The following is a 27,258-nucleotide window of genomic DNA, read 5'->3' on the forward strand; positions in this document are numbered from 1 at the left end:
TATCCTAGGCTTTATTAATAGGGGCATAGTGTATAAGAGCAGGGAGGTTACGATGAGCTTATATAAGACACTAGTTAGGCCACAGCTGGAGTATTGTGTATAGTTCTGGGTGCCACACTGTAGCAAGGATGTGAACAATTTGGAGAGAGTTTATAAGAATAGTTCCAGGGATGAAAAACTTCAGTTACAAAGATAGATTGGAGAGGTTGGGGCTGTTCTCCTTGGAGAGAAGACTAAGAGGAGATTTGATAGAGGTGTTCAAAATCAGGAGGGGGCTGGATAGAGTAGATAGGGAGAAACTGTTCCCGCTCATAAAAGGATCGAGAACAAGAGGGCACAGATTTAAAGTGATTTGCAAAAAAAGCAAATGAAATATGAGAAAAAACTTTTTCACACAGCAAGTGGTTTGAGTTTGGAATGCACTGCCTGGAAGTATGGTGGAAGCAGGTTCAATCGAGGCATTCAAGAGGGCATTAGATGATTATTTAAATAGAAACAACGTGTAGGGTTATGGTAAAAAGGCAGGAGCATGACACTATGTCATAATACTCACTTGGAGAGCTGGTACAGACAAGATGGGCTGAATGGCCTCTGTCTGCATCATAACAATTGAGGGACAGGTTCTTGTGAACATGAGCTATCTTGTATACAATGATCAGGTTGAGGTTCAGTTGGCAGGACAGGGTGCAAAGTATCAGAGGTCAGGGATGTTCAAGAGCATTACGCCCCCCCATAAACCGATTGTGTGTGTTAATATACGCTACCCATTTTCAAACCTAATGGATTCTGCATACTCTCCATTTTTTTTAAGTCACTTCATGCCCCTCCCCATAGCAAAATCTGAAAGGTCTTGCCCAGTGATTTTTCCAGAGCTGTTGTCAATACTGTTCTTTTAATTGATTCACAAAAGCTGGGCCCACTGGCATTTCAACACCCTTTTCCCCCAAATAGCAGCCCTGTCAAGAACTAGCACAGTTTAATCAAATAAGATCATAAGATGTAGGAGCAGAAGTAGGCCAATCAGCCCATCGAGTCTGCTCTGCCAATCAATGAGATCTTGGCTGATATCTGAGATCATTTATTATGCCTGCCTCATTACACACTACCAGATCCAAAATACCTGATCCCTGGTTGGATCCATAACATATTATTCTAAGAAATTGTCCCGAATACACTCTTATGAGTTCTTGCTCACGGGTATCTCTGCCAATTTGATTTTCCCAATGTACATGAAGATTAAAGGCACCTATGATTAAGGTGCTGCCTTTTTTTTTTGCATGCCCTCATTATCTCCTGATTTATTCTCTACCCTACAGTATAGCTACTGTTAGGGAGTCTATAGACTACTCCCACCGTCTTCCCCTTGTTATTTCATACCTCCACCCACATGGATTCTGCATCTTCTGATCCAAGATCATTTCTTGCCATCGTACTTATTCCATCTCATACTAACAAAGCTATCCCATCACCCTTTCTTTCCTGCCTGTCCTTCCAAAAAGTCACCTATCACTGAATATTAGTTCCCAGCTTTGATCTCCTTGTAACCATGTCCCCGTATTGATTATAAGATCATACCCATTAAATTCCATTTGTGCCATTAATTCATTTATTTTGCTCCGAATACTACGTGCATTTAAGAGGCATTAATTTTGCCTTTTTACCATTTTTCCCCCCCTTTGACCCTATTTGCTGCCTTTTTTTTAAATGTTTGTACACGCTGGGTATCATTACCTAAATAGCTGCCCTGCAATGCTGCCATATCTTTTTGCTTTATAAGCCTACATATTCCCTCTCCAGAACCAAAACCCTACCCCCCCTCCCCCATTTAGTTTAAACCCCTCTCTACAGCCCTAGTTATTCGATTCGCCAGGACACTGGTCCCAGTGCAGTTCAAATGAAGCCCATCCTGCCAGAACAGCTTCTTTCTACCCCAGTCCTGGTGCCAGTGCCCCATGCACTGAAACCCATTCCTCCTACACCAATCTTTGAGCCACATCATTTAATTCCTTGACTTTATTTACCCTATGCCAGTTTGCCCGTGGCTCAGGTAGCAATCCTGAGATTATTACCTTGGAGGTTCTGCTTTTTCATTTAGCTCCTAACTGTTCAAATTCTTTCAGCACAACCAACTTTCTAGTCCTATCAATGTTGTTGGTACCAACGTGGACGACGACAACTAGATCCCTCCCCTTCCACTCCAAGTTCCTCTCCAGCCCTGAGATGTTGTCCCTAACCCTGGCGCCGGGCAGGCAACGCAACCTTCGAGACTCACACTCACAGCTGCAGAGAAGAGCATTTATCCCCTAATTATACTGTCGCCTACCACTACTGTGTTCCTATTTCCTCCCCCTACTTGAATGGTTCCCTGTACCACGCTGCCGTGGTCAGTTCGCTTCTCCTCCCTGCAGACCCCACTCTCATCCACACAGCTTGCAAGAACCTCGTAAGCTGCTGGACAATTGCAGGGGCCAAAGTTCCTTGAACAATACCCCCTGGGTCCCCATACTTGCTTCATCTGTAGTCACACCCTCCTGTCCCCGATCACAGTACAAGTTTGAATTACCTAATCTGAGGAGTGTGACCCCCCCTCCCTGATATGGCGCAACGTCTGCAGTTCAGACTCCAGCTCCTCAACTCAAAGATCCTCAAGCTGCAAATGTTTACTACAGATGTGTTTGGTCTGGATCACCTTAGTGTCCAGCAGCTACCACATGCTGTAGCAGCAACACATCACCTGTCCTGCCATCACTATCGTACTTAATTTATTAATAAATTACTCTAGTATCCCTGGTCTTTAGACTTGAAGAATACCCCAATCTTCAAACTTTGTGATTAATTTTTTCTACACCAGAATCGATCTTATCCTTAAGTTATTTTTAAGAAAAAGAGAAAAAAAAGAGACTTCAATACAAACTAAAGACCTTGCTTTTATTTTAAAGACTAGAAATACTCACCAATCAGCTGCTTTCCCTACACTCGCGTCACGTTGTTATTCATGAATTCTCCCGGCTCTCTTTTTTAAACAACCTCTCCCTGCTCTCTGCGCTCCTTTAAAATTAAGTCTCCCCACTCTCTGCGCTTTTTTCTTAAAAAGTGATGTAAATCACTGGAAAGGAATACTTGGGGCTTGGATAGTGAGGAGAGAGGAAATAAAAGAGCAGGTGTTGCATCTCCTGCACTTATATAGCAGCGATACAGCACATGGAGGGTCTCACCGTAATGTAAAGGAGGTGTATCTCAGACTCAACCTTCTGGGAACCCTGAGCAGACAACCCTGAGCAGACATTTAAGGTGCAGAAAGTAAGGGATATCAGCCTGCAGTGGCTGTGATAGTTTATTACACGTGTCAGAGGTGCTTATACCCATCTACCAGTGTAAGGAAGGAACGAAGCCTGAGCACCAAATGTCATCCACAATTTCTGTGAAGTTCAATTGGAGGCAAAACAAGAGGATGTAACTCAAATCTATAAACTTTGGGTCAGGAGTCAAGCACTCAAGTACAGCAAGAAAACAAGAAACATAAATCAGATATTGACTTTGGTTTGTCACTGACATGGAACTCAACCTACAGGAAAAAAATGGAAAGAGTTCTACAGCTCCTGTGCTGGATTCAGGGACTCCAAGACAGCATTAGAAAGTAAAAGAGGGTAATAAGTGATATGAGAGTGCCCTTGCTGCTCAGTCCTTATCCTTCATCTACAGAGATGACAGAGATCTGAAGAGGTCAGTGCATTTCCAGGTTAGTTCACAGATCTTGCTTTTGTAGAATGCTCACTGCTTTGATAAACTGACGCAACTTTTTTTTCCCCACTTATAGTTCTGGGCATGTGGTTATTTCATCACTAGATAACTATGCCCAAATTCTGCCCTATCTTCTACCAACCACCAGAAGTGAAAACCACAAAGATATCACACTTCCCACTCACCAGAGCATAATGCTGCTGTCCATCAACCTCACTCATCCCCTTCCTGATCTCCATGAAGAGAGGTTGTAGATGGGTGTTGATATTTTTGATAAATTCATCCAACTGGTCATGCCTGTAATGCACTGGAGATTGAAGAGAATGAACACTCGTTACAGGGCTGGCTCATGTGACAGACAGACTTTGACAGAGAAGTCATTTGTCGGGGAATTTACTTACAATCTCTTGCTCTACCCCCACCCCCCTTAATCTAACCTAATTAGGCAAAAAGGAGGAAAACAGTTTTGAGAAGTTTCCTACTTTATAAGAGAAACTTAGTATGTTGCTAGCTTATTGCTAATGCCACTGCCTCTGGACAGAGGGGAGCTGCTTGTCGACCAAGTTTAATAGTGAGCACAAGGCTGGGTATTTGGTAGCGTGGGAGCAAGATATATCAGTATGCCAAGGACAGATGTTTGGGAAAGGAGAAGTAAATGACAACCAAAGGCTGACAAAGAGGAGAGCTGTGGAATGAGTGGCATGAGGTGGGAAAGGGAGGTGACACTAGTTAGGTTTGAATTGGTGAAAGGGTCAGGAAGCTGCAGGACACATGCTTTGGACAGAAGTTATGATTTGCTTTTGTCTCAACTGTCAATGGTGATGGTAACTCTTTAACAAAGGCAACTTTCCCTGCATTTTTCTCCAGTGAAAACAACCTTTCAGAGAAACAAAATGATGTGTAGTAACAGCAAGACATATCTACAATATTTCTAAACCTAAAGCCACTCAAAGAACACGAGATATTGGTAGCACACAGGAGGTCCTAAAGTATCAAACAGGAAGCAGGCAGGTTTGCCCAGTCACAACTGAAAAGGACTCAGTTTGCTGGCATTTTGAAGAGGTTTCCACACTTGAATTGTGGGCCTGTCTTCTCTCCTTACAAGTGCAACTGAATTCCTCTTCCAGCCATTTGTGTATTTTTATGCCAGATTTCCAACAGCAGCTGTATTTTCCTGATATTTTGCAGCATCTTCTACCCAACCTTGGTTGCACAGTGATTTAATCCAAACTGTTATTGGTGAGGTTTTGGAAGGAGGGATGGGCGTGGTACAGTCGAATGACAGAACACCAGTGGCTCGGTGAACCATTCAACTACTCAGAACACTGGGCCTTATTTTAAAACTGTGGCAGGACAAGCAAATATAAAATACAGAAAAATAAAGATTAGACTATACATAGTGTTTGAATAGTTCAGTTACTGTTAACAGTCTGTGCATGAGCCGTAAGACAACCAAACAATCTCTGCAGTTCAAGGCCCTTTTTATAGGATGCACACAACTGGAAATTACCAACACGAATATTCCAAAAGCACTGACATGATTCCAGCTGAATAAAGATAAGGCCTTTTCTGAGAAGCCTCTGCAATGTTGATATGCCATACTATGCTGACAAAGGCCATCTGATAACAAACCAATAACCAAAGTTACACTAATTTAATCAGCAGGTTGATAAAATTCCAGGCATCCTACACAAGTGCTGTTGATTATCTCCACCGCTCCCTGCACTTAATTGTTTCAACCACAGATTGAACCAAAGAGAACAATTTGAAACACAAAAATATCCAAGCTACAAGTACTTTGTTTACTTGAATCTGTTTTTCAAATCTCGCTGTGTTTTCATACATCTGGGGCTCAATAGTCTTTAGAAAGCCACAATTGAATCTACCTCCACCACACTCTGATGTTGATTTCCAGCTCCTAACCACTCACAGAGAGAAAACTTTTTCCAGGTCCCTCAGGTTTGCTAGTCATTTTAAATCAATGTCTTCTGGTTCTCGACCCTTCAGCCAATGGGAACAGTTTTACTCTGTCTAGACCCTTTTGTGATTTTGAGCATCACCATCAAATATCTTCTCCAAGGACAAGGTCAACGCCTATCTTTGTACTTTTGCTAATGCTATAGGGGGTATAGCCTTGTCTTCTTCCCCGAATAGTCCTAATAATGGCTTGTGGTCCGTTATGATAGTAAAGTGACGACCTTGTACATATTGAAGAAGCTTCTTAACACCGAAACTTATTGCCAGGCCTTCTTTTTCAATCTGAGTATTTTTTTTCTCCGCGGTACTGAGTGTTCTTGACACATATGCTGTGGGTCATTCTGATCCATCATCCATTCGATGGGAAAGCACTGCTCCCACTCCTTAGCATGATGCATCACACGTTACTATCAACTTTTTTTTTGGTCAAAATTTACTAGAAGTGTAGATGATTGTAACAACTGTTTCACTTTTGTGAAAGCTTCTTCTTGTGGTGTTTATCATGACCATCTCTGGTTTTTCTTGAGCAAGCAATACAATGATGCCAGTTCTGTCAAAAAATTAGGCAAGAAGCATCCATAGTAATTGATCACCCCAAAGAATGATTTCAGTTCAAATGTATTCTTTGGATCTGGGGCTTCTCTAATGGCTTTCACTTTTTCTTCAACTGGATGTAGGCCATGTGAATCTACCTTTTGACTTAGGTAACTTATCTCTTTTGCCTGCAATGTGCACTTTTCCTTTTTCAATCTCACTCCCACCTGCAAAAAACATTTCAGAACTTCTTCCAACTTCATCAAATGTTCCTTTTCAGTGAGTCCAGTCACAAGAATGTCATCCAAATAAACTACAACACAGGGCAATTCCTGTAGTAGACTTTCCATGGCTCTTTTGAATATGGTACAAGAAGAAGATATGCCAAAAGGTAAACAGGTGTATTGGTACAATCCCTTATGTGTATTTATAGTGACAAACTTCTGGGATGCCTTCTCTAATTCCAATTGTTGGTAGGCATGACTCAAATCTAACTTCGTGTAAGCCCGTTCCACCCATCAATTTAGCATATAAATCTTCAATTTTAGATATGCAGTGTCTATCCAATTTTGCTACTTTATTGACTGATAATTTATAGTCCCCACATATTTGAATGCTTCAGTCAGGTTTAAGAACAGCTACAATCGGAGTTGCCCACTCAGAAAATTGTACTGGTTGGATCACTCCCAGTTTTTCTAATCTGCCCAATTCGGCTTCTATCCCACATTGCTTAAGGTACTCAGCAGGTCTGGCAGCATCGGCGATGCCCGCCGATGCTGCCAGACCTGCTGAGTTTTTCCAGGTAATTCTGTTTTTGTTTTGATTTCCAGCATCCGCAGTTTTTTTGTTTTTGTTTTTATTGCTTAAGGTACTGACTGGTCTTGCCTTCATGAATCTTGGTGTTGCCTCTGGGTCTACATGAATTTTTGCTTGTAGCCCCTCAATTTTTCCAAGTTCTTCTTTGAAAACTGAGGCATATTTTTGTAGTAGCTGTGAAAGTGCATTAGTTTTCAGTTGGAAGATTTCTATCCATTCCAACTTAATTTCTTTCAGCCAGTTTCATCTGAGGAGATTAGGTCCCTCACCTGCTACTACCATCAAGGGTAATCTTACTGTCAAGCTCTGCAGTGTACTCTGACATGACATACAAGCCAAGGGCATATGTATTCTCCTGTGTAAGTTTTAAATTTATCATCAGTTTCTTCTAAATTCAGCTTACTTTTAAATACTTGAATCAGGAAGAATGTATGCTCACTGATCACTGTACTGGCTGCATCAGTATCCACCTCCATTCTGATAGGCTTCTCATTCACACTCATGGTTACATAGATAGGCTCTGTTTTTCCTACCTTTAAATTACATAACAAACAGATATCAGGATCTATTACTTCAGGTTTTTCAATGCTGTTAATCGCATTGCAGACTTGCTTTTGTCTGCAAGTCTGCCTGATTCTATCTTTACACTGTCTCATGAGGTGTCCATTTCGATGGCAGAAGAAACATTCAATCTTTTTAAACTGGTTCATTACAATTTTGTATGTTTCCACCTCTGTTACTATTATGCCATGTTTTTGCTGCTAAATTGCCCCTTTTAATTTGTCTGCTAGCAATGGCTGCTTCCCACTTCTGAGTAAAGATCTGCACTTTCACGCTCTTTTTGGGCTCCCCACCCAATGTGCAGGAAAGCACCATTTTGCACTCTTTATGTGGAGTCTGAGTCTTGCACTGCACCTTCCATTACCAGTGATTTCCAATGCCTTCTGAAAATCTAAATTTGTTTCAGCCAGTAATCTCTTCCGAATTGCGTTTTCCTTTACACCGCACACCAAACTATCTCTAAGCATATCATTGATAGATGTACCGAACTCTCATTATTCAGTTAATTGCTTCAGACTTGCCACATAACAAGCAACTGTCTTCCCAGCAGTGCTAATTCTTCAGTTAAATTTAAACCTTTGCATCGTCACCGATCACTTGGTTTGGTAATGATTCTTTACAAAGTTAACTAAGTCATCAAAACTTTGAGTCTGGGGCACTGGGCACCGACAGATTTCAAATTAGTCCATATGTCTTACTCCCACACAGACAGAAGGATCGCGCGCCTCATCTCCTCCTCTCAATGTCATCCACCTGGAAGAAAAACACGAGGCATTCAACACAGTGAGACCGGTCATCTGAGGTTGGGTCGAAAGGCTCCACCTAATCCTTCCAAATTGCAGCATGCTCTGAGGGGACTACTTCAACGATCAAGGAGGAAATTTTCTTTCACTTAAAACTACCGTGCGTAATATGGCCCGATTTTGGTTCTTCTGATTTCCTTAATTCTTCCTCACTTTTTTCTGTGGTTTTTCATTCTTTTACGCTTGTTGCCAGTTTGTTGGATTCAGTGCACTTTGGTTTGTTGGGGCTAAAGGATCTGGGTTGCACGCTTGATTCTGGGTGACCGAGTTGGTACAGAGACAGAGAACATACGGAGATCATTGTTAGAATAAACACATGCTACTTACTTACAAACTAAACTCAGCAGCTACACTTGTGTGCTCACAGCTCAAGACTCTGTCTTCACCCTTCAGTGTCTAACTCAAGACTCTCCCACAGAGGTAGCCTGTGCTAGTCTGCTATTGGGTATTAAGAGCATGTGATCTTACATTACACTTGTCTTAAAGGTGTATTACATATCAGATCACTACTGCCACCTTCAAAGAAAAAGTATTGCAGGCAATGTCAAGGTATATTCCCTTGAAGGGGAAAGGTAGGACAAATAAATCCAGAGTGCCCTGGATGATGAGAAGGATAGAGGTAAAGATGAAAATGAAGAAGTGCACGTACAAGAGAGGTCAGGTAGAAAATACAATGGAGAATCAGGCTAAATATATAAGGATCAGAGGGGAAGTGAAGAAACTAATAAGAAAAGCAAGGAGATAGCATGAAAAGAGGCTGGCAGCAAACATAAAAGGAGATCTCAAGGTCTTCTATAAGCATGTAAATAATAAAAGGGTGGTAAAAGAAAGAGTACGGTCAATTAGGGGCAAAAAGGGGTCTTGCATGTGAAGGCTGGAGAAATAGCAAAGGTGTTGAATGAGTACTTTGGATCTGTCCTTACAAAGGAAGATCTTGCTACCCAGACCGAAGTGAGAGCAGAGGTAATTGGTACACTAGAAGAACTTACAATTGAGAGGAAGGTGGTATTGGAAAGGGTATCTTTACTTAAAATAGATAAGGCACCAGGATATATCCAAGAATACTGAGGGAAGTTAGTGGAAATTGTAAAGGCACTAGTGATAATCTTCCAGTCTTCCTTAGACACAGGGGAGGTGCCAAGGGACTGGAGAACTGCAAATGTTACACCTTTGTTCAAAAAGGGGTGCAAGGATAATGCTGGGAATGACAGGCAAGTCAGTTAGACCTCAGTGGTAGGGAGGCTTTGGGAAACTATAGTACAAGACAAAAATCAATAATCACTTAGACAAGTGCAGGATAATTAAGGAAAGCCCGCATGGATTCATCAAGGGAAAATCATGTTTAACTAACTTGCTGGCATTTTTTGAGGAGGTAACAGAGAAGGTTGACAAAGAAAACGCTGTTGATGCGATGTATGTGGGTTTTCAAAAGGCATTTGATACAGTGAGACACAAGACTTGTGAGCAAAATTCTAGGCCATGGAATAAAAGGGAAAGTCAGCACTTGGATAAAAAATTGGCTGAGTGACAGGAAACAGATAAATTGTTGATTTTCAGATGGGGGAAGGTTTATAGTGGAGTTCCTCAGCGGTCAGTGTTGGGACCCTTGCTCTTCCTGATATATATTAATGGACTAAACTGTGGTGTGCAGGGCATGATTTCAAAGTTTGCAGATGATGCGAGGATTAGAAATGTTGTCAACTGTGGTGGGGATGTCATTAAGCTATTAATGTACATAATATTATTGGAAAATATTTTTCTTTTAAAATAGAGGTTTAGTCTGTGGGTGTGTCTTAATTGGATTAAAGCCAGCTAGTCTAGGTGCTTTGATGTGCACTAGTTTTGAGATGCAAACAGAGAGGTAGAGTGCATTTTTTGAATAAAGCATTCAAGAAATGGGGTGAAAACTGACACCTATCTAGCAGGTGCCAAGCAATATGTTTATATTGCTAATAAATTGGTACTAGGAAAGGGGTTTTATTGTTAGAAGAGGCTGGTGATACAATGAGGCTGTGCTAGGTATAACTTCAGCAGTTTTGTGTGTACAGAGCAGAGGCAATGTGAGATCAAAAGCAGCTGTAACCCTCCAACTGTCTCCACAGGAACCAAAGTGAAAAAACCTCATTTTGAATTCATAAGGTGAAAATGCTTTGCCTGGTGTCTGGTGAAGTCTATGGGTTGCTGTTGCCTTAATGGAGATTAGTTTGGGAATTTGTTAAAAGTTATGATCATAGTAATTTGTAGCAATGTGTATATATTTAAAACAAAAACAGAATTACCTGGAAAAACTCAGCAGGTCTGGCAGCATCGGCGGAGAAGAAAAGAGTTGACGTTTCGAGTCCTCATGACCCTTCGACAGAACTTGAGTTCGAGTCCAAGAAAGAGTTGAAATATAAGCTGGTTTAAGGTGTGTGGGGGGGCGGAGAGAGAGAGAGAAAGAGAGAGAGAGAAGTGGAGGGGGGGTGTGGTTGTAGGGACAAACAAGCAGTGATAGAAGCAGATTATCAAAAGATGTCAACAACAATAGAACAAAAGAACACATAGGTGTTAAAGTTGGTGATATTATCTAAACGAATGTGCTAATTAAGAATGGATGGTAGGGCACTCAAGGTATAGCTCTAGTGGGGGTGGGGAGAGCATAAAAGATTTTAAGATATTTAAAAATAATGGAAATAGGTGGGAAAAGAAAAATCTATATAATTTATTGGGAAAAAAAAGGAAGGGGGAAACAGAAAGGGGGTGGGGATGGGGGAGGGAGCTCACGACCTAAAGTTGTTGAATTCAATATTCAGTCCGTAGGCTGTAAAGTGCCTAGTCGGAAGATCAGGTGTTGTTCCTCCAGTTTGCATTGGGCTTCACTGGAACAATGCAGCAAGCCAAGGACAGACATGTGGGCAAGAGAGCAGGGTGGAGTGTTAAAATGGCAAGCGACAGGGAGGTTTGGGTCATTCTTGCGGACAGACCGCAGGTGTTCTGCAAAGCGGTCGCCCAGTTTACGTTTGGTCTCTCCAATGTAGAGGAGACCACATTGGGAGCAACGAACGCAGTAGACTAAGTTGGACCTATTTCCATTATTTTTAAATATCTTAAAATCTTTTATGCTCTCCCCACCCCCACTAGAGCTATACCTTGAGTGCCCTACCATCCATTCTTAATTAGCACATTCGTTTAGATAATATCACCAACTTTAACACCTATGTGTTCTTTTGTTCTATTGTTGTTGACATCTTTTGATGATCTGCTTCTATCACTGCTTGTTTGTCCCTACAACCACACCCCCCCTCCACTTCTCTCTCTCTCTTTCTCTCTCTCTCTCCGCCCCCCCACACACCTTAAACCAGCTTATATTTCAACTCTTTCTTGGACTCGAACTCAAGTTCTGTCGAAGGGTCATGAGGACTCGAAACGTCAACTCTTTTCTTCTCCGCCGATGCTGCCAGACCTGCTGAGTTTTTCCAGGTAATTCTGTTTTTGTTTTGGATTTCCAGCATCCGCAGTTTTTTTGTTTTTATCTCTGTGTATATATTTAACTTGTGTAAATTAATAAAATGTTTCATTTAGCTTAATATAAACCTCTCCAAAACTAGTGGTATGATTCCTGAATTATCTCAAACATAACACTTAAAATTATAGGTCATGATAGCTGTTTAAAGTTTCCCTCCGGGGTTTTTAAAAAAATAACTCAGCTTTACCAACTGCTCGGTCATAACAGGGGATAGTCTGGAACTTCAAAAGGACATAGGCATGTTGGTGGATTGGGCAGACAAGTGGCAGATGAAACTCAATACAGAGAAGTGTGAGGTGATTCGTTTTGGCAGGAAAGATATGGTGAGACAGTGTAAAATAAAGGGAGAGCCTCTAAAGGAGGTGCAGGAACAGAGGGACCTCGGTGTATACGGACATGGGTCATTGGCAGGGCATATTGAGAGAGCAGTTAATAAAGCATATAGTATCTCAGGCTTTATTAATAAGGGCATTGAGTACAAGAGTTAAGGAGGTTATGCTGAACTTGTATAACACAATTAGGCCTCATCTGGAGTACTGCGTCCAGTTCTGGGCACCATACTTGAGGAAGGATGTAAAGGCATTGGAGAGAGTACAGAGGAGATTCACAAGAATGATTTCCAGGATGAAGAACTGTAGCTATGAGGATAGATTGGAGAGGTTGGGACTGCTTTCCTTGGAGAAAAGAAGGCTGAGAGGAGACTTGACAAAGGTATTCAAGATCTTGAGGGGTATTGACAGAATAAAAAGTGAAAAACCGTTCCCACTCAAGAGAACAACAAGAACGAGAGGACATGGATTCAAAATAATTGGCAAAAGGAATAAATGTGGCGTGAGGAAAATTTTTTTCACCCAGAAGGTGGTTGGAGACTGGAACAAACTTCCTGAATGGGTGGTGGAGGCAGATTTGATCGAGGTATTCAAAAGGAAATTCGATTACTACCGGAAGAGGGAGAATGTGCAAGGTTAATGGGATAAAAGAGGGGAGTGGGACTATGTTGAATGCTCTTTCAGAGAGCAATGTAAACTCGATGCACTGTAAAGATATTGTGATATTGAGTCTAATACGACTTCTTCGGAACCCAGCCTCTCCAATCCATCCAAGTAACTGAAGTCCCTCATCCCTAGAATGTTCGCTAAAGCCTTCACAACCTTCCTGAAATGCAGTGCCCAGAATTAGACCCAATAACCCAGTTGAGGTCAAACCAGTGTTTTATAAAAAAAAGTTCATCATAACTTCTTTGCTTTTGTACTCTATGCTTCTATCTATGAAGCCCAGGATTACATATACGTTTATAGCCACTTTATTAACCTACCCTGCCACCTTCAACAATTTGTGCACATATACTGTCGGGGGCAGGTCCCTCTGCTCCTGTACCCCCTTTAGAATTGTAATCTTTTAACTTGATATCGTCTCTCACCATATTCTTCCCACCAAAATGTATAATTTCACACTTCTCTGCATTAAATCTTAACTGTCATGTATCTACCCATTCCACCAGCCAATGTCCTGTTAAAGTCCATCATTATCCTCCTAACATTTCAGTATACTTCCAAGTTTTGTGACATCTGTAAATTTTGAAATTGTGGCCTGAACACCCAAATCTAGATCATTAATAAAAGGTCAGGAAACGCAATGGTCCTACTACTGACTCCTGTGGAAATCCCACTGTGTACCTTCCTCCAATCCAAAAATCAACAGTTCACAACTTACTTTCTGTTTCCTGTCAGTCAACTTTGTACCCATGCTGCCACGGCACCTTTTATCAATGGGCTTCAACTTTGCTGGCAAACTTGTGTAATTATATGGGAAAAAGAGTTTAGCTAATTGAGGTTGCAAACAGTTCAGTTCAGGCACCCACAGCCCCCACCTCTCCTATACTTGTATAGAAAGTATGGTTTTATTAGTTATGTTACTGGACTAACAATCCAGAGAAGTTCAAATCCTACTGTGTGGGTTTGAGAGTTTAAATTTAATTAAAAACACCTGAAAACAAAAAGCCAGTTTAGTAAAAGTGACCATGAAGCTATCAGATTGCTGGAAAAGCCCAACAGGTTCACTAATGTCCTTTAGGGAAGGAAACGTGGCATCCTTACCCAGTCCAGTCTCTATGTAACTCCAGTCCCAGAGCGGTTGACTCTTCCAATTGCCCTCCCAAGTGGTCGAGCAAGGCACTCAATTGTATCAAACTCAGGGCAACTAGGGATGGGTAATAAATACTAGCCTTACCAACGACATCCACACCCAGCAAATTATCAAAACAAAAGATACGGATTAGCCTCTTTCTGACCCCCGCAGGCTCCTGATGCAAAGAAGCAAAACTTATTTGCGTGAATCAAACTCATCAAGCCAACAAAAATAAGATTTGCCATTCTACATTACTCCATAAAGTCACCATCCCACTGAGGCCCCAATCTCAGATCCTTCCATCGTTGGGACTCCAGAGAAATATTCAGGGTGCCTTGTGGGTGTGTGTGTTTGTTCCTCTGGACATGGATCAGTTGGAGAGCTGCGGGGTTCTTACTCTACAATGAGTGGGATTTAGACTCTTGTGCTGTTGCTCAGAAGATTAATTTACAGCCAGAAAGAAACCAAAGAAAACTGTGGTTTATCTAATGGCAGAGATGCTGGCAGGGCCCCAAACTGTAGGGGAGAAAACCATACAGAGGTCTTGAACCTACTTGCTATCTAGGGACTGCTGTGGCATGTACATGTTTCTGTGCGCATCAGCATCCTGCAGCTAAATATCCTACCAATACCTGAGGAACAGTGCTACTGGATAGAAACTAGAGGGTTGGCAGCAACATTGTATCAAAGGTGCAAGACTGCACAGCAAACTAAAAGCATGGCATAGGCTGCACACAAGTTGTCCTCTCTAAATTACAATTAAAAGGGCAACGCACTAACTAATCACCCACACACACAAAAATTACAGGGAATGTTACTTGGCAGCACCCGAGTAACTGTGCCATATGAAGTCAATGCCTTCAGGAAAGAAAGTGAAAAAGCACAAACATAAAGCAAATGTGATTCACATCAATGAGCATAATATCTTAGAGTTTTGCATTAAGCTTAAAAGGAGTTAGGTTCATTCTGAAACTAGGGTCTTAAATCTGAACAAAGGAAACTATGAAGGTATGAGGAGCAAGTTGACTATGGTGGATTGGGAAAACACACTAAAAGATTTGACAGTAGGCAGGCAATGGCTAGCATTTAAAGAAATATTACATGGTCTGCAATAAATATACATTTCTCTAAGATACGAAAACCCAACAGGAAAGATGAATCAACTGTGGTTAACAAAGGATGTTAAAGATCGTATCAGACCAAAAGAAGTGGCTCATAAGGTTGCCAGAAAAAGTGATAAGTCCAAGCACTGGAAGCAATTTAGAATCCAGCAAAGGAGGACCAATAAACTGATAAAGAAAGGAAAAAGAGAATATGGATGCAAGCTAGCGCGAAACATAAAGACGGATTATGAATTTTTTTTTTAGGTACACGAAAAGGAAAAGATTAGTAGGGACATATGTAGGTCCATTACAGGCAGAGACAAGAGAATTATAAGGGAGAATTGGGAAATAGTGAAAAACTAAACAATTACTTTGTATCTGTTTTCACAGAGGAAGATACAGAAAATCTCCTAAAAATACTAGGGAACTAAGGGGCTTGTGAAAATGAGGGACTGAAAGAAATTACTATTAATAAAGATAGTCATTTAGTAGTATAAAACTTAAGCATTGCTGAAGAGAGACTTTTTTTGTCAAAGCTATTCATCTTGCACTCATCAGGACAATTCACAAGAAAATACCAATGTCAGAGGAAACAACATATTTATACCGTATGAGAAGAGAACACTGATTGGTTGTCAAGTAGACTCTGACTGATAGAGGTGTTGCTATGGAGAATGCAACAGTTGATGATGCCTGACAGTTAACAGCCAAGCATAGTTTGAAATTTAAACCAGGCAGCTCGACTCTGATTGGTCAGACATTGACTGGGGGGATGAACTAGCGAATGGCTGTCATCTTTTGTTTAGCTGAAACAGGCACAACGCGTGTAGGTGTTCTTTCTGTCTGCAGAGAAGTTCTTTGGGAACTCTGAAAATGTAATTTAAATTGTAAACTTCAGATGGTTCCAACTGTGTTATATCAATAGTTACCCATAAAAAGTTACAAAAATAAAAACGCTTCTAGCTTCTGGATAACTATGCTACAGACACACACCGACCTCTCATGGGCCCCCCCCCCACCCCCAACCTCCCGACGGGCCTCCCCCCATGACTGCCTCCCAACCCACCCCATGACTACCTACACCTCACCCCTTTCCCCCCCAACAAATTCTGGCAACTTACCCGACAAACCTACCTTGTCCCTGGATTGAAAGTGGCTGGACCTTTAAACTTACCTGATTTACGGCAGCCAGTGCCATTAAAAAAAGGAGCAAAATTCCATCCAATTCTGCAGCGCCCGACTGAAGTCCTCTGGAGCACGCTGCCCTGCCCAAATCTCACCTGGCCAAATCTCAAAAGGTCGGGTGAGACAGGGTCAAGAATATTTCCAGGTAAGAGAGTAGGAATGGAGTGGCAATCCGACTCTAATTGCCACTTCACTGAAATTCAGGCTCTTGTACATTCTGGAAAGGTTCCTGAAGACTGGAAAGTAGCTAGTTAAGAAGGGAGAGAGAGAGAAAACAGAATTATAGGCCTGTTAGTTTGATGTCAGCAGTGGGAAAAATGTTAGAATCTATTATAAAGGATAACTAGACACTTGGAAAATAATGATTATGATTGGGCAGAGTCAACATGGATTTATGAAAGGGAAATCATGTTTGACAAACTTATTGGAGTTTTTCTGAGGATGTTACTTGGAGTATAGATAAAAGAGAACAGTGGATGTAATGTATTTGGATTTTTTAGAAGGTTTCTGATAAGGTCCAACACAGGAGGTTAGAAAACAAAATTAGAGCACATGGTATTAGAGTAATATACTGATATGGATTGAGGATTAGTTAATAGACAGAAAACAGAGTAGGAATAAACAGGTAATTCATAGGATGGCAGGCTGTTACTAGTGGAGTACCATAAGGATCAGTGCTGGGGCCATAGCTGTTCACAAACCATATAAATGATTTGGATGTGGGAATCCATGTAACATTTCCAAACTTGCTGATGACACAAAACTAGGTGGGAGTGTAATTTGTGAGGAGGGTGCAAGAAGGCTTCAAGGGGATTTGGACAAGCTAAGTGAATGGGAAAGAACATGGCAGATGGACTATAATGCGAATAAGTGTGAAGTTGTCAATTTCTGCAGAAAAATCAGTAAGGCAGTGTATTTCTTAAATGGTGGGAGGTTGGGAAGTATTCATGTCCGAGGAACCTGGCCTTGTTCATAAGTCACTAAAAGCTAGCATGCAGGTGCAGCAAGCAATAAGGAAGGCAAATGCTTTGTTGGCCTTCATCACAAGGGCATTTCAGTACAGAAGTAAAGATGTCTCGCTGCAATTGTATAGAGCCTTGGTGAGACTGCACCTGGAGTATTGCGTATAGTTTTGGTCTCCTTATCTAAGGAAGGATATACTTACCATAGAGGGTGTGCAACAGAGGTTCACCAGACTAATCCCTGGGATGGCAGGATTGTCTTGTGAGGAAGGATTGAGGAAAGTGGGCTAATATTCTCTAGAGTTTCGATGAGAGGTGATCTCATTGAAACTCAAAATTCTTACAGGACACGACAGGGTAGGCTTAGATAGGATATTTCCCCTGACTGGTGAGTCTGGAACCAGGAGAAACAGCCTCAGAATAAGGGCAGGTGACTTAAGACTGAAATGAGGAGGAATTTCTCCACTCAGAGGATGGTGAGTCTTTGGAATTTTCTACCCCAGAGAGATGTGGAAGCTCAATCTTTGAGCATGTTCAAGACAGAGATCATTAGATGATCAGCCATGATCTAATTGAATGACGGAGCAGACTCAATGGTTCAAATGGCCTACTGCTCCCACGTTCCTGTAAGCTGCTATTGTAAATTGCAAAAGTGATGAAAAGCAGAACTGCGTAAGTGACTGCTGAGTCTGATGAAGTTCCTTTTTCATCACATCAAATGATTTTGAAATGTTTTTCAAATCTAAAGAACTTCTCATTTTTTGACACAGAACCTAACATCAGATCGAGGCAGCAAAGTTCAACATTTAGCTCTGCTCCTCCCTCAGCCCCAAACAAGTGGGTATTGATATGTAATGTTCCTATCTAACTATTGAGCAACCATTATGCAAAGCTTAAAATTTGCATTTAGTGCAATAGTCAACCACACTGAGGATGGGCTGTGAGTGACGCAATACTCAGGCTGAGCGACAGCTCTACCAAAAAAATAAATAATAGACAAAGTAGACGTGGAGCATTTGTTCCCCCCTTCTGGGGCATTCTAGAACGAGAGGCCATAGTTTTAGGCTAAGGGGTGGTAGATTTAAATCAGAGATGAGGAGGAATTACTTTTCTCAAAAGGTCATGAATTTGTGGAATTCACTACCTCAGACTGCAGTGGATGCCGGGATGCTGAATAAATTTGAGGAGGAGATAGACAGATTTTTAATTAGAAATGGGTTGAAAGGTTATGGGGAGAGGGCGGGAAATTGGAGTTGAGGCCGAAATGAGATCAGCCATGATCGTAATGAATGGCGGGGCAGGTTCGAGGGGCTGAATTGCCTACTTCTGCTCCTAGTTCTTACGTTCTTAAATGCACTGCACAGAATGAAGTCCACTAAAAGTGGAACTAAGTCCTCAGCTTCTAGTTTTTATTTTACTGAGAAACCTCTAGCGTAAAGGGAGAAAGATAGATGTGCATTTCTAGAGCACCCTTCACAAGCTCAGGACACCGTTAAGGTTTTACTGCCAGTGAAGTACTTTTTGAAGCATAGTCATGGTTTTAATGTAGGAAACACGGCCACCAGTTCGTGCACGGCAAAATCACACAAACAATGTGATAATGACTAGATAATTTGTTTTAATGATGTTGGTCAAGGGGTAATTATTAGCCAGGACACTGGGAGAACTCACCTGCTCTTCATCAAATAGTCTCACTGAATCCCCCTCACAACTGCGTAACTCAGGAATCAATCATAAACTGTACAGCTCAGTACCTCACATAGCCATGGAGCCATTTAAGGGTGTCCAACTTAACAATTACATTAACTTGATTTTAAATTCTTACCTTAGCATTGTTCTGCTGATATCATACTCAAAATGGGGCAATATGACCCTCATCGTTTGGGCAAATAATTGGTCCATTACATTACAACCCAAGCGTCCACCCTATTGATTCTACATTGGGCAACTGATTCATTCACCAGGTAACTGCCCAAGTATCTCCGATAAGTATGATACACAACTGACAAACAGCAGCCCCAGGCAGATTCACCTACTGAACAAAAACCTGTTCCACACTTCCTTGTCAGATAAACTCAAAATGAAATTGAATATTGCGTGTTAGCACACACATACTCAGTCTTAGGGAAACTGGATATCAGTTATGTTCCTCCGTATTTTAAATATTTTCAAACATATAAATACTTGGCAGAGAGAAAAGCAGGTGCAATTAGCTTTGGCAAGCACTTCCCATGAAGGCCAACAAACTGACAGACACCTTTGTTCACCAGTGATCTACAGTGCTCCCTAATTTGAGAGTTCCATTGATTTAACATTCAGCAGTACACATGATTTAGTGTTAAAACACTAGAGAGGGAAGTCATCATGGAAAGTTAACGGGTGGGAGGCAGGTTGCACACTAACAGAAGTCCCTTTGTACTGTACAATACTGAAGCCTCCACACATTCTCTGAAAAAACCACAATCAGCAAGTTCAATGAGACTCCACCTCCGTGGAGGAAAGACTAATGACTTTTTACCCATGTTGGAAGTGAGCAACTATTGCCAATGTAGTGGATAAATTAAGGTGCTTCCCCTACATGTATCTTCCTTGCCCACCCAGACAGCAATCATAGCAGCAGGAGTAGGCCATTAGCCCCTTGAGCCTGCTCCATCGTTCAATGAGATCATGGTTGATCTGCAGCCGAACTTCACATACCTCCCTTGCGCCTTATATCCCTTAATATTTTCGGTTAACAAAATATTACCAATCTCAGAATTAAAATTAATAATTGATCTAGCATCAATCGCCTCTTGCAGAAGAGAATTCCTAATTTCTACCACTCTTGGCATGTAAAAGCGTTCCCTAATTTCATTCCTGAAAGGTCGGGGGCTCTAATTTTTAGGCTCTGCCCCTTAATCCTAGATTCACTAACCAGTGAAAATAGTTTCTATCAACCCTATCCATTCCTCTTAATATCCTCAAAGCTTTAAACAACTCACTTTTTAACCTTGTAAATTCCAGGGAATATGCTCAAAGTTTGTGTAATCTCTCCTTGTAATTTATCCCTTGTCGTGCAAATATTCTTGTCAATCTACACTGCATTCCTTCAAGGCCAATATTTCCTTCCTAAGGTGTAGTGCTCTGAACTGCTCACAATACTCCAGGGCTTTGTATAGCTGAAGCATGACCTCTAACCCCAGTATTCATGCCCTTTCAACAGAGACCAGCGTTAGCATATTTGATTTTTAAATGTCATTAATAGGTGCAGAAACAATCTGTATACCTGGACCACCCCATGTTCCCTTGAACCTCCACTGTTTGTAGCTTTCTGTTATTTAAAAAGTACCCTGTTCTATCCTTTTTAGGTCAGAAGTGGATGCCCTCATATTTGGCTAATTGAATGCATTTGCCACTGTTCCATCCATTCGTTTAATCTATCCATATCATTTTGTCATTGTACACTTCCATCTACATTGCTGATTTTTGTCCCAATGACAAATTTGGACACATGGCTTTCTATCCCATCATCTAAGTCATTAATAAATATGGTGAACAGTTGAGGTCCCAAGCCCATACTTGCAGCATACCACTAGCCACATTCTACAAATTTGAATACCTGCCTTTTATTCCTACTCTGCCCCCTGCCACTCAACCAATTTCCTAACCAAGGTCAATAATTTTTCTTCAATTGTGTGAACTTCAACTTTAGCTAACAATGTCAAGGTCTTCCGGAAGATCATACAAGATAACATGAATCGACATACCCCCTGTCCACGGCTTCAGTTACCCCTTCAAAAAATTCAGGTTCATCAGACATGACATACTCTTTACAAACCCATGCTGGCTCTGTCTGATCATTTGAAAATTTTCAAGGTGCTCAGACACTCTATCCTTGATTACAAACTCTAATCATTTCCTGCCAACGGATGTTAGCCAACAAGACTATCTACAATTCCCTAATTTCTCTGTCACCTTTTTTAAAATATTGCAGTGACACATGCAATTTTTCAATCTAAAGAAACAGTTTCAGAATCCAGAGAAACCTGGAAAATAGTCAGGGAATCTCCAATCCCCTCACCCAAGTCCTTAAAAACCTTGGGATGGAAACCATCTGGTCCTGGGGACGATTCACTTTTCAGTGCCACTATTTTCTTCATTACTGTTATCTTACTTAGACAAGTGCAGGATAATTCAGGAGAGCCAGTTTGGGTTCTTCAAGGGAAAATCATGTTTAACTAACTTGGGGTTTTTTGAGGAGGTAACAGAGAAGGCTGATAATGGAAACACTGACGTGGTGTATATGGGTTTTCAAAAGACGTTTGATACAGTGCCACACAACAGACTTGTGAGCAAAATTCCAGGTCATGGAATAAAAGGGAAAGTAGGCACTTGGATAAGAAATTGGCTGAGTGACAGGAAACACAGTAGTGATAAATAGTTATTTTTCAAGTTGGGGAAAGATTTGTGGTGGAGTTCCTCAGTGGTCAGTGTTGGGACCTTTGCTCTTCCTGATATATTATTAATGACCTAAACTGTGGTGCGCAGGGCATGATTTAAACATTTGAAGATCATACAAAGATTGGGAATGTTGTCAACAGTGACGGGGATAGTCTGGAATTTCAAAAGGACATAGACATGTTGGTGGATTGGGTAGACAAGTGGCAGATGAAGTTCAATACAGAGAAACGTGAGGTGATTCGTTTTGGCAGGAAAGATATGGTGAGACAGTATAAAATAAAGGGAGAGCCTCTAAAGAAGGTACTGGAACAGAGGGACCTCGGTGTATATGTATATACGTCATTGAAGATGGCAGGGCTTGTTGAAAGAGCAATTAAAGTATATAGTGTCTTAGGCTTTATTAATAGTATTGTAAGGTCATGCTGAAATTGTACAACATGCTAGTTAGACCTCATCCGGAGTATTGTATCCAGTTCTGGGCACTATACTTGAGGAAGGATGTGAAGGCATTGGAGACAGTACATAGGAGATTCATAAGAATGATGAAGAACTTAGCTATGAGGATAGATTGAAGAGGTTGGGGCTGTTTTCCTTGGAGAAAAGGCAACTGAGAGGAGAATTGATAGGGGCATTCAAGATCCTGAGGGGTATGGACAGGGTAAATAGTGAGAAACTGTTCCCATTCAAGAGAATATCAAGAACTAGAGGGCACAGATTCAAAATAATTAAAGGAGTAAATGTGATGTGAGGAACATTTTTTTTTCACTCATAGTGTGGTTGGAGTATGAAACAAACTTCCTGAAAGGGTGGAGGAGGCAGGTTCAATCAAGGTATTCAGAAGGGAATTGGATTGCTACCTAAAAAGAAAGAATGTGCAAGGTTACGGCATAAGGCAGGGGAGTGGGAGTAGGTAGAATGCTCTTTCAGAGAACCTGTGCAGACTAGATGGGCTTAATGGCCTCCTTCTGCACTGTAAAGATACTGTGATATTGTGAATGTCATTGATGAAGCAGCTGAAGATGGTTGGGCCTAGGACACTACCTTGAGGAACTCCTACAGTGATGTCCTGGGACTGTGATAATTGACTTCCAACAATAATAACCATCTTCTTTTGTGCTCAGTATGACTCCAATGGAGTTTTCCTCCTAATTCCCATTGACTCCAGTTTTGGTAGGGCTCCTTGATGCTACACTCATCAAGGACAGTCACTCTCACCTCACCTCTTAAGTTCAGCTCTTTTGCCTATGCTTGGACCAAGTCTGTGATAAGGTCAAGAACTGGATGGCCTGTCGGAACTCAAACTTGGTGTCAATGAGCAAGTTATTGATGAGTAAGTGCTGCTTGACAGCACTGTCAGACACCTTCCATCACTTTTCTGATGATTGAGAGTAGATTGATGGGTGGTAATTGGCCAGGTTGGATTTGTCCAGCTGTGTGGGGACAGGACATACCTAGGCAATATTTCACATTGCCAGGTAGATGCCAGCGCTGTAGCTGTACTGGAATAGCTTACCCGGTTCTGCAGCGCAGCTGATAACATTCCAGCAATAGTACTGAATTGTCTCAGGGCCCATAGCTTTTGCAGTATCTAGTGCCTTCAGCTATTTCTTGATGTTATGTGGACTGAATTGAATTGGCTGAAGACTGGCATTTGAACACCTCCTGTCATTTTACCCATTTAACAGATTTGCCCAGTTTATTGTGGACAATCTGTTTAATCCCATTAAAGTCAGCCTTATCTAAGTCTCGAATCTTAGCAGCTGTTTCATGTTTTTTCCCTTTCAAGCACTACATAGATAAATACTCATGTACCATTAAGCTGCTAACTAAATCTGGCTCACCACACGTTACGAAATCTAATATGGCATGCCCACTGAGCTCATCGATAGCCTTCTCTCCAGAATGTGTCTGATGCTAGGGGATCTGCAAGATTCCAGTGTAATTTGCCCTGACAAAAAAAACCTGTAAGCAGCAGTTCAGCAATCAAACGAAAAGTGCACTGTTGTGGTATCACAGTTTACAGCAGATACAGTGATGTAGGATTGTAGTGTATACCGGGGGGCAGATATAGTGACACAGGATTAGAGTTTGTACCATGGATAGATATAGCAGTGTAGGATTAGAGTTTATACTGTGGGGCAGATATAGTGATGTAGGATTAGAGTTTATACCATGGATAGATATAGTCATGTAGGATTAGCATTTATATTGTGGGGCAGATATAGTGATGTAGCATTAGAGTGTATACTTTACGGCAGATACAGTGAAGGAGAATTAGTATGTATATTGTGGGCAAATACTGTGATGTAGAATGAGTATACACTGGGACAGATACAATGAGGTACCAGTGTTCCCTGTCAGGTAGATCTATGTGAATGAGTCCTTTCATTACTTGCTGTAATGAAAAGTTAATACTCAATCTTGGTACACAATACCACTCACACTCCATTGTCCAGCACTGATCCCTGGATATCCGGAACAAGAATCCCATTTGATTTATCTGTAAATTTCCTTTTCGTAATCCTCGGATGTGGAGACCATTTGTAGCACCCAGACTGGGATCAAATCTGGGAACTTCCAGACTATCAAAAACTCGCAAACCCTCTCTCCCTCCATCCCATATGCTAACTGCAATCAACACCATACCACTCACCAGTGCATATTCTTCCAACAAATCATCTTTACATGCTTCCAGGCCCCTCCACATGCTCCCAGAACCAAGGGTTGTTCCCAGTGCAAATAAGATTATGTTCTGTTTACTAAATGACATGACACCCCAATTCCCATAAAAGCTCATTAGAATCACTTGAGGGATTAGCAAATACATGTCAGTAAATGACCAATCAGCCACACTGCAGCAGCCCACAAACCTCTCCCCTGTGTTGGACCAGCATTCCACTGTAAATTAATGAATATTTCAAATTAAATAAAGCCATTATTAAGACAATTGAAAATGTGCAGGAAGGGGGATTTCCTACATTAATCTACTTTCCCGAAAAAGTAGGTAAAACTAAAGATAACAACTTATTCCTTTGAAATCATAAAGGAGCTCCACTTGGGCAAGTTTAACAGTGATTGGTAATGGGTTTTCCACTTTCTACCGTAAGTTTCCATGTATGTTAACAGAGTGACTCTATTCAATTATGCACTACAATGTGGAGATCAAATTCTCATCAGCTCCGCTTCAAAATGAAAATCAATTAAATGAAGACAATGGAACACAACGTATTTGAACTTGCGTCCACACAACAAGCCTTTAATGGTGTTCAGAAGGCTCTGAATTCTAGGTACATCACAGCGACAGAATGGTGGGGTGGCGGCACTGAACATCCCTGCAGGCCACATCCTCAGAATTCAGAGACTCAGCATTACAGGAAGTAATGGAACTGTCGGGATACAATTTAATGCAAGTCTTTGACAGTCTGGGAAGTTCCCACATATGATCCTAATCTGGGAGCTACAAATGGCCTCCACAACCCAGGATTAGGAAAATAAATCTTAAAGATAAATCAAATGGGATTGTTGTTCCAGATATCCAGGGATCAGTGCTGGATGATGGAGTGAGAGTGGTACTATGTGCCGAGGGTGAGCACAGAATCAGACAGCATTAACTTTGCCACCAATAGTTGTTGGTCTAACAGTACTCAAGGAGAATGGTCACTTTAGTTAGGTCCTGGAAGCAGCCCCTTGAATGACATCCCAGGAGTGCTCAATGTCTCCAGGGTAGGAGCAAAGGGATAGAACTAAAAACATGCATTCGATAAAGTGTTTAAAGTTACAAAGATATTATTTCCTTCAGAAAAAGTTTCAGTATAATGGGGGACTGTGCAATCATTTCCTTCCTCATTTAGCTATAGTCACAAGTTCACAAAAACTGATCTCACTAAGTTCCCTCACTAAGTTCCCAAAATGTGGTTAGACAGCAACAACTGGTCAAAAGCAAGGGACTTCATAAGAACATAAGAAATTGGAGGGGTAGGCCATTCAGTCCTTCGAGCCCACGTCGCCATTCAATAAGATCATGCTGATGATCTACTTCAACACCATTGTCCTGCACTATCCCTGTATCCCTTGATGTTTTTAATATGTAGAAATCTATCGATCTCAGCCTTGAACATATTCAGCAACTGAGCCATCACAGCTCCCTGGTGCAGAGAATTCCAAAAATCTACCAACCTCAGTGAAGAAATTCCTCATCTCAGTCCTAAATGACTTGCCCTACTCTGAGACTGTGTCCCCTGGTTCTAGACCTCCTCAGCCAGGGGGTTCCTTCTTGCATCTACACTGTCAAGCCCTGTAAAAATTTCATATGTTTGAATGAGATCACCTCTCATTCTTCTAAGCTCCAGAGAATAAAGGCCCAGTCTATTTAATCTTTCTTCATTGGACAATCTCTCCACCCCAGGAATTAGTTTGGTGAACCTTCACTGCACTCCTCTAAGGCAAGTATAACTTTAAGGTAAGGAAACCAAAATGACACACAGTACTCCAGGTGCAGCTCAAAATAATTGCAGTAAGGCATTTTACTCCTATGCTCAAATCCTCTTGTAATAAAGGCCAACATACCATTTGCCTTCTTAATTGCTTGCCTTACCTGCATGTTAGCTTTCAGTGGCTTATGAACAAGAACACCCAAGTCTTTTTGAAATTCAATACTTCCCAGCCTCTCACCATTGAAGAAACATACTGTATTTCTGTTTTTCCAACCAAAGTGGATAACCTCACATTTCTCCACATTGTATTTCATCTGCCAAATTCTTGCCCACTCACTTAGCTTATCCAAATCCCCTTGAAGTGTCTTTGTATCCTTCTTGGAACTCACACTTCCACCTAGTTTTGGGTCATCTGAAAATTTGGAAATATTACATTTAATCCCCACATCCAAATCATTGATATAAAGTGTGAATAAGTGGGGCCCCAAGCACTGATCCTTGCGGTACACCACTAATCATAGTCTGCCAACCTGAAAATGACCAATTTGTTCCTTTCTGTCCTTTAACCAGTTCTCAATCCACGCCAGCATATTACCCCCAATCTCACGTGCTCTAATTTTGTTTACTAACTTCTTGTGGGGGACCTTATCAAGACCTTTCTGAAAATCTAAATATAGCACATCCACCAGTTCCCACTTATCTATTCTGCAAGTTACTGAATTTGTGGCTGAAGTTTCACTCGTTTTTTCATTTATTGCTGGGATGAGGGTGTCGCTGGCTAGGGTGCATTTATTGCTCATCTTTAATTGCAATTTGAGGTGGTGGTGGTGAGCTGCCTTCTTGAATCGCTGTTGTCCATGTAAGTACACCCACAGTGCTGTTAGGGAGGGAGTTCCAGGATTTTGACCCAGCAGTGTAAGAACGGGGATATAGTTCCTAGTCAGGATAGTGAGCAACTTGAAAGAGGACTTCAAGATGGTGGTATTCCCATGTGTCTGCTGCCCTTGTTCTTCTAGACAGTAGTGATCATGGGTTTGGAAAGTGCTGTCAAAGGAGCCTTGGCAAGTTCCT

At 41.4% G+C, this 27,258-nt stretch overlaps 1 protein-coding gene across 1 annotated transcript in view; it reads right to left on the minus strand.

The window, feature by feature from the left end:
* The window catches only part of nsmce1 (NSE1 homolog, SMC5-SMC6 complex component), a 53,047-nt gene that overhangs the window by 16,576 nt on the left and 9,213 nt on the right, over positions 1-27,258 (minus strand). Inside the window, exon 3 of the mRNA XM_041206459.1 lies at positions 3,927-4,048. Coding sequence (XP_041062393.1) covers positions 3,927-4,048 — 122 coding nt within the window. The remainder of the gene's footprint in view (positions 1-3,926; positions 4,049-27,258) is intronic.

Source organism: Carcharodon carcharias, chromosome 15 (assembly GCF_017639515.1).
Source record: "Carcharodon carcharias isolate sCarCar2 chromosome 15, sCarCar2.pri, whole genome shotgun sequence".
Classification (NCBI taxonomy): Eukaryota; Metazoa; Chordata; class Chondrichthyes; order Lamniformes; family Lamnidae; genus Carcharodon; species Carcharodon carcharias.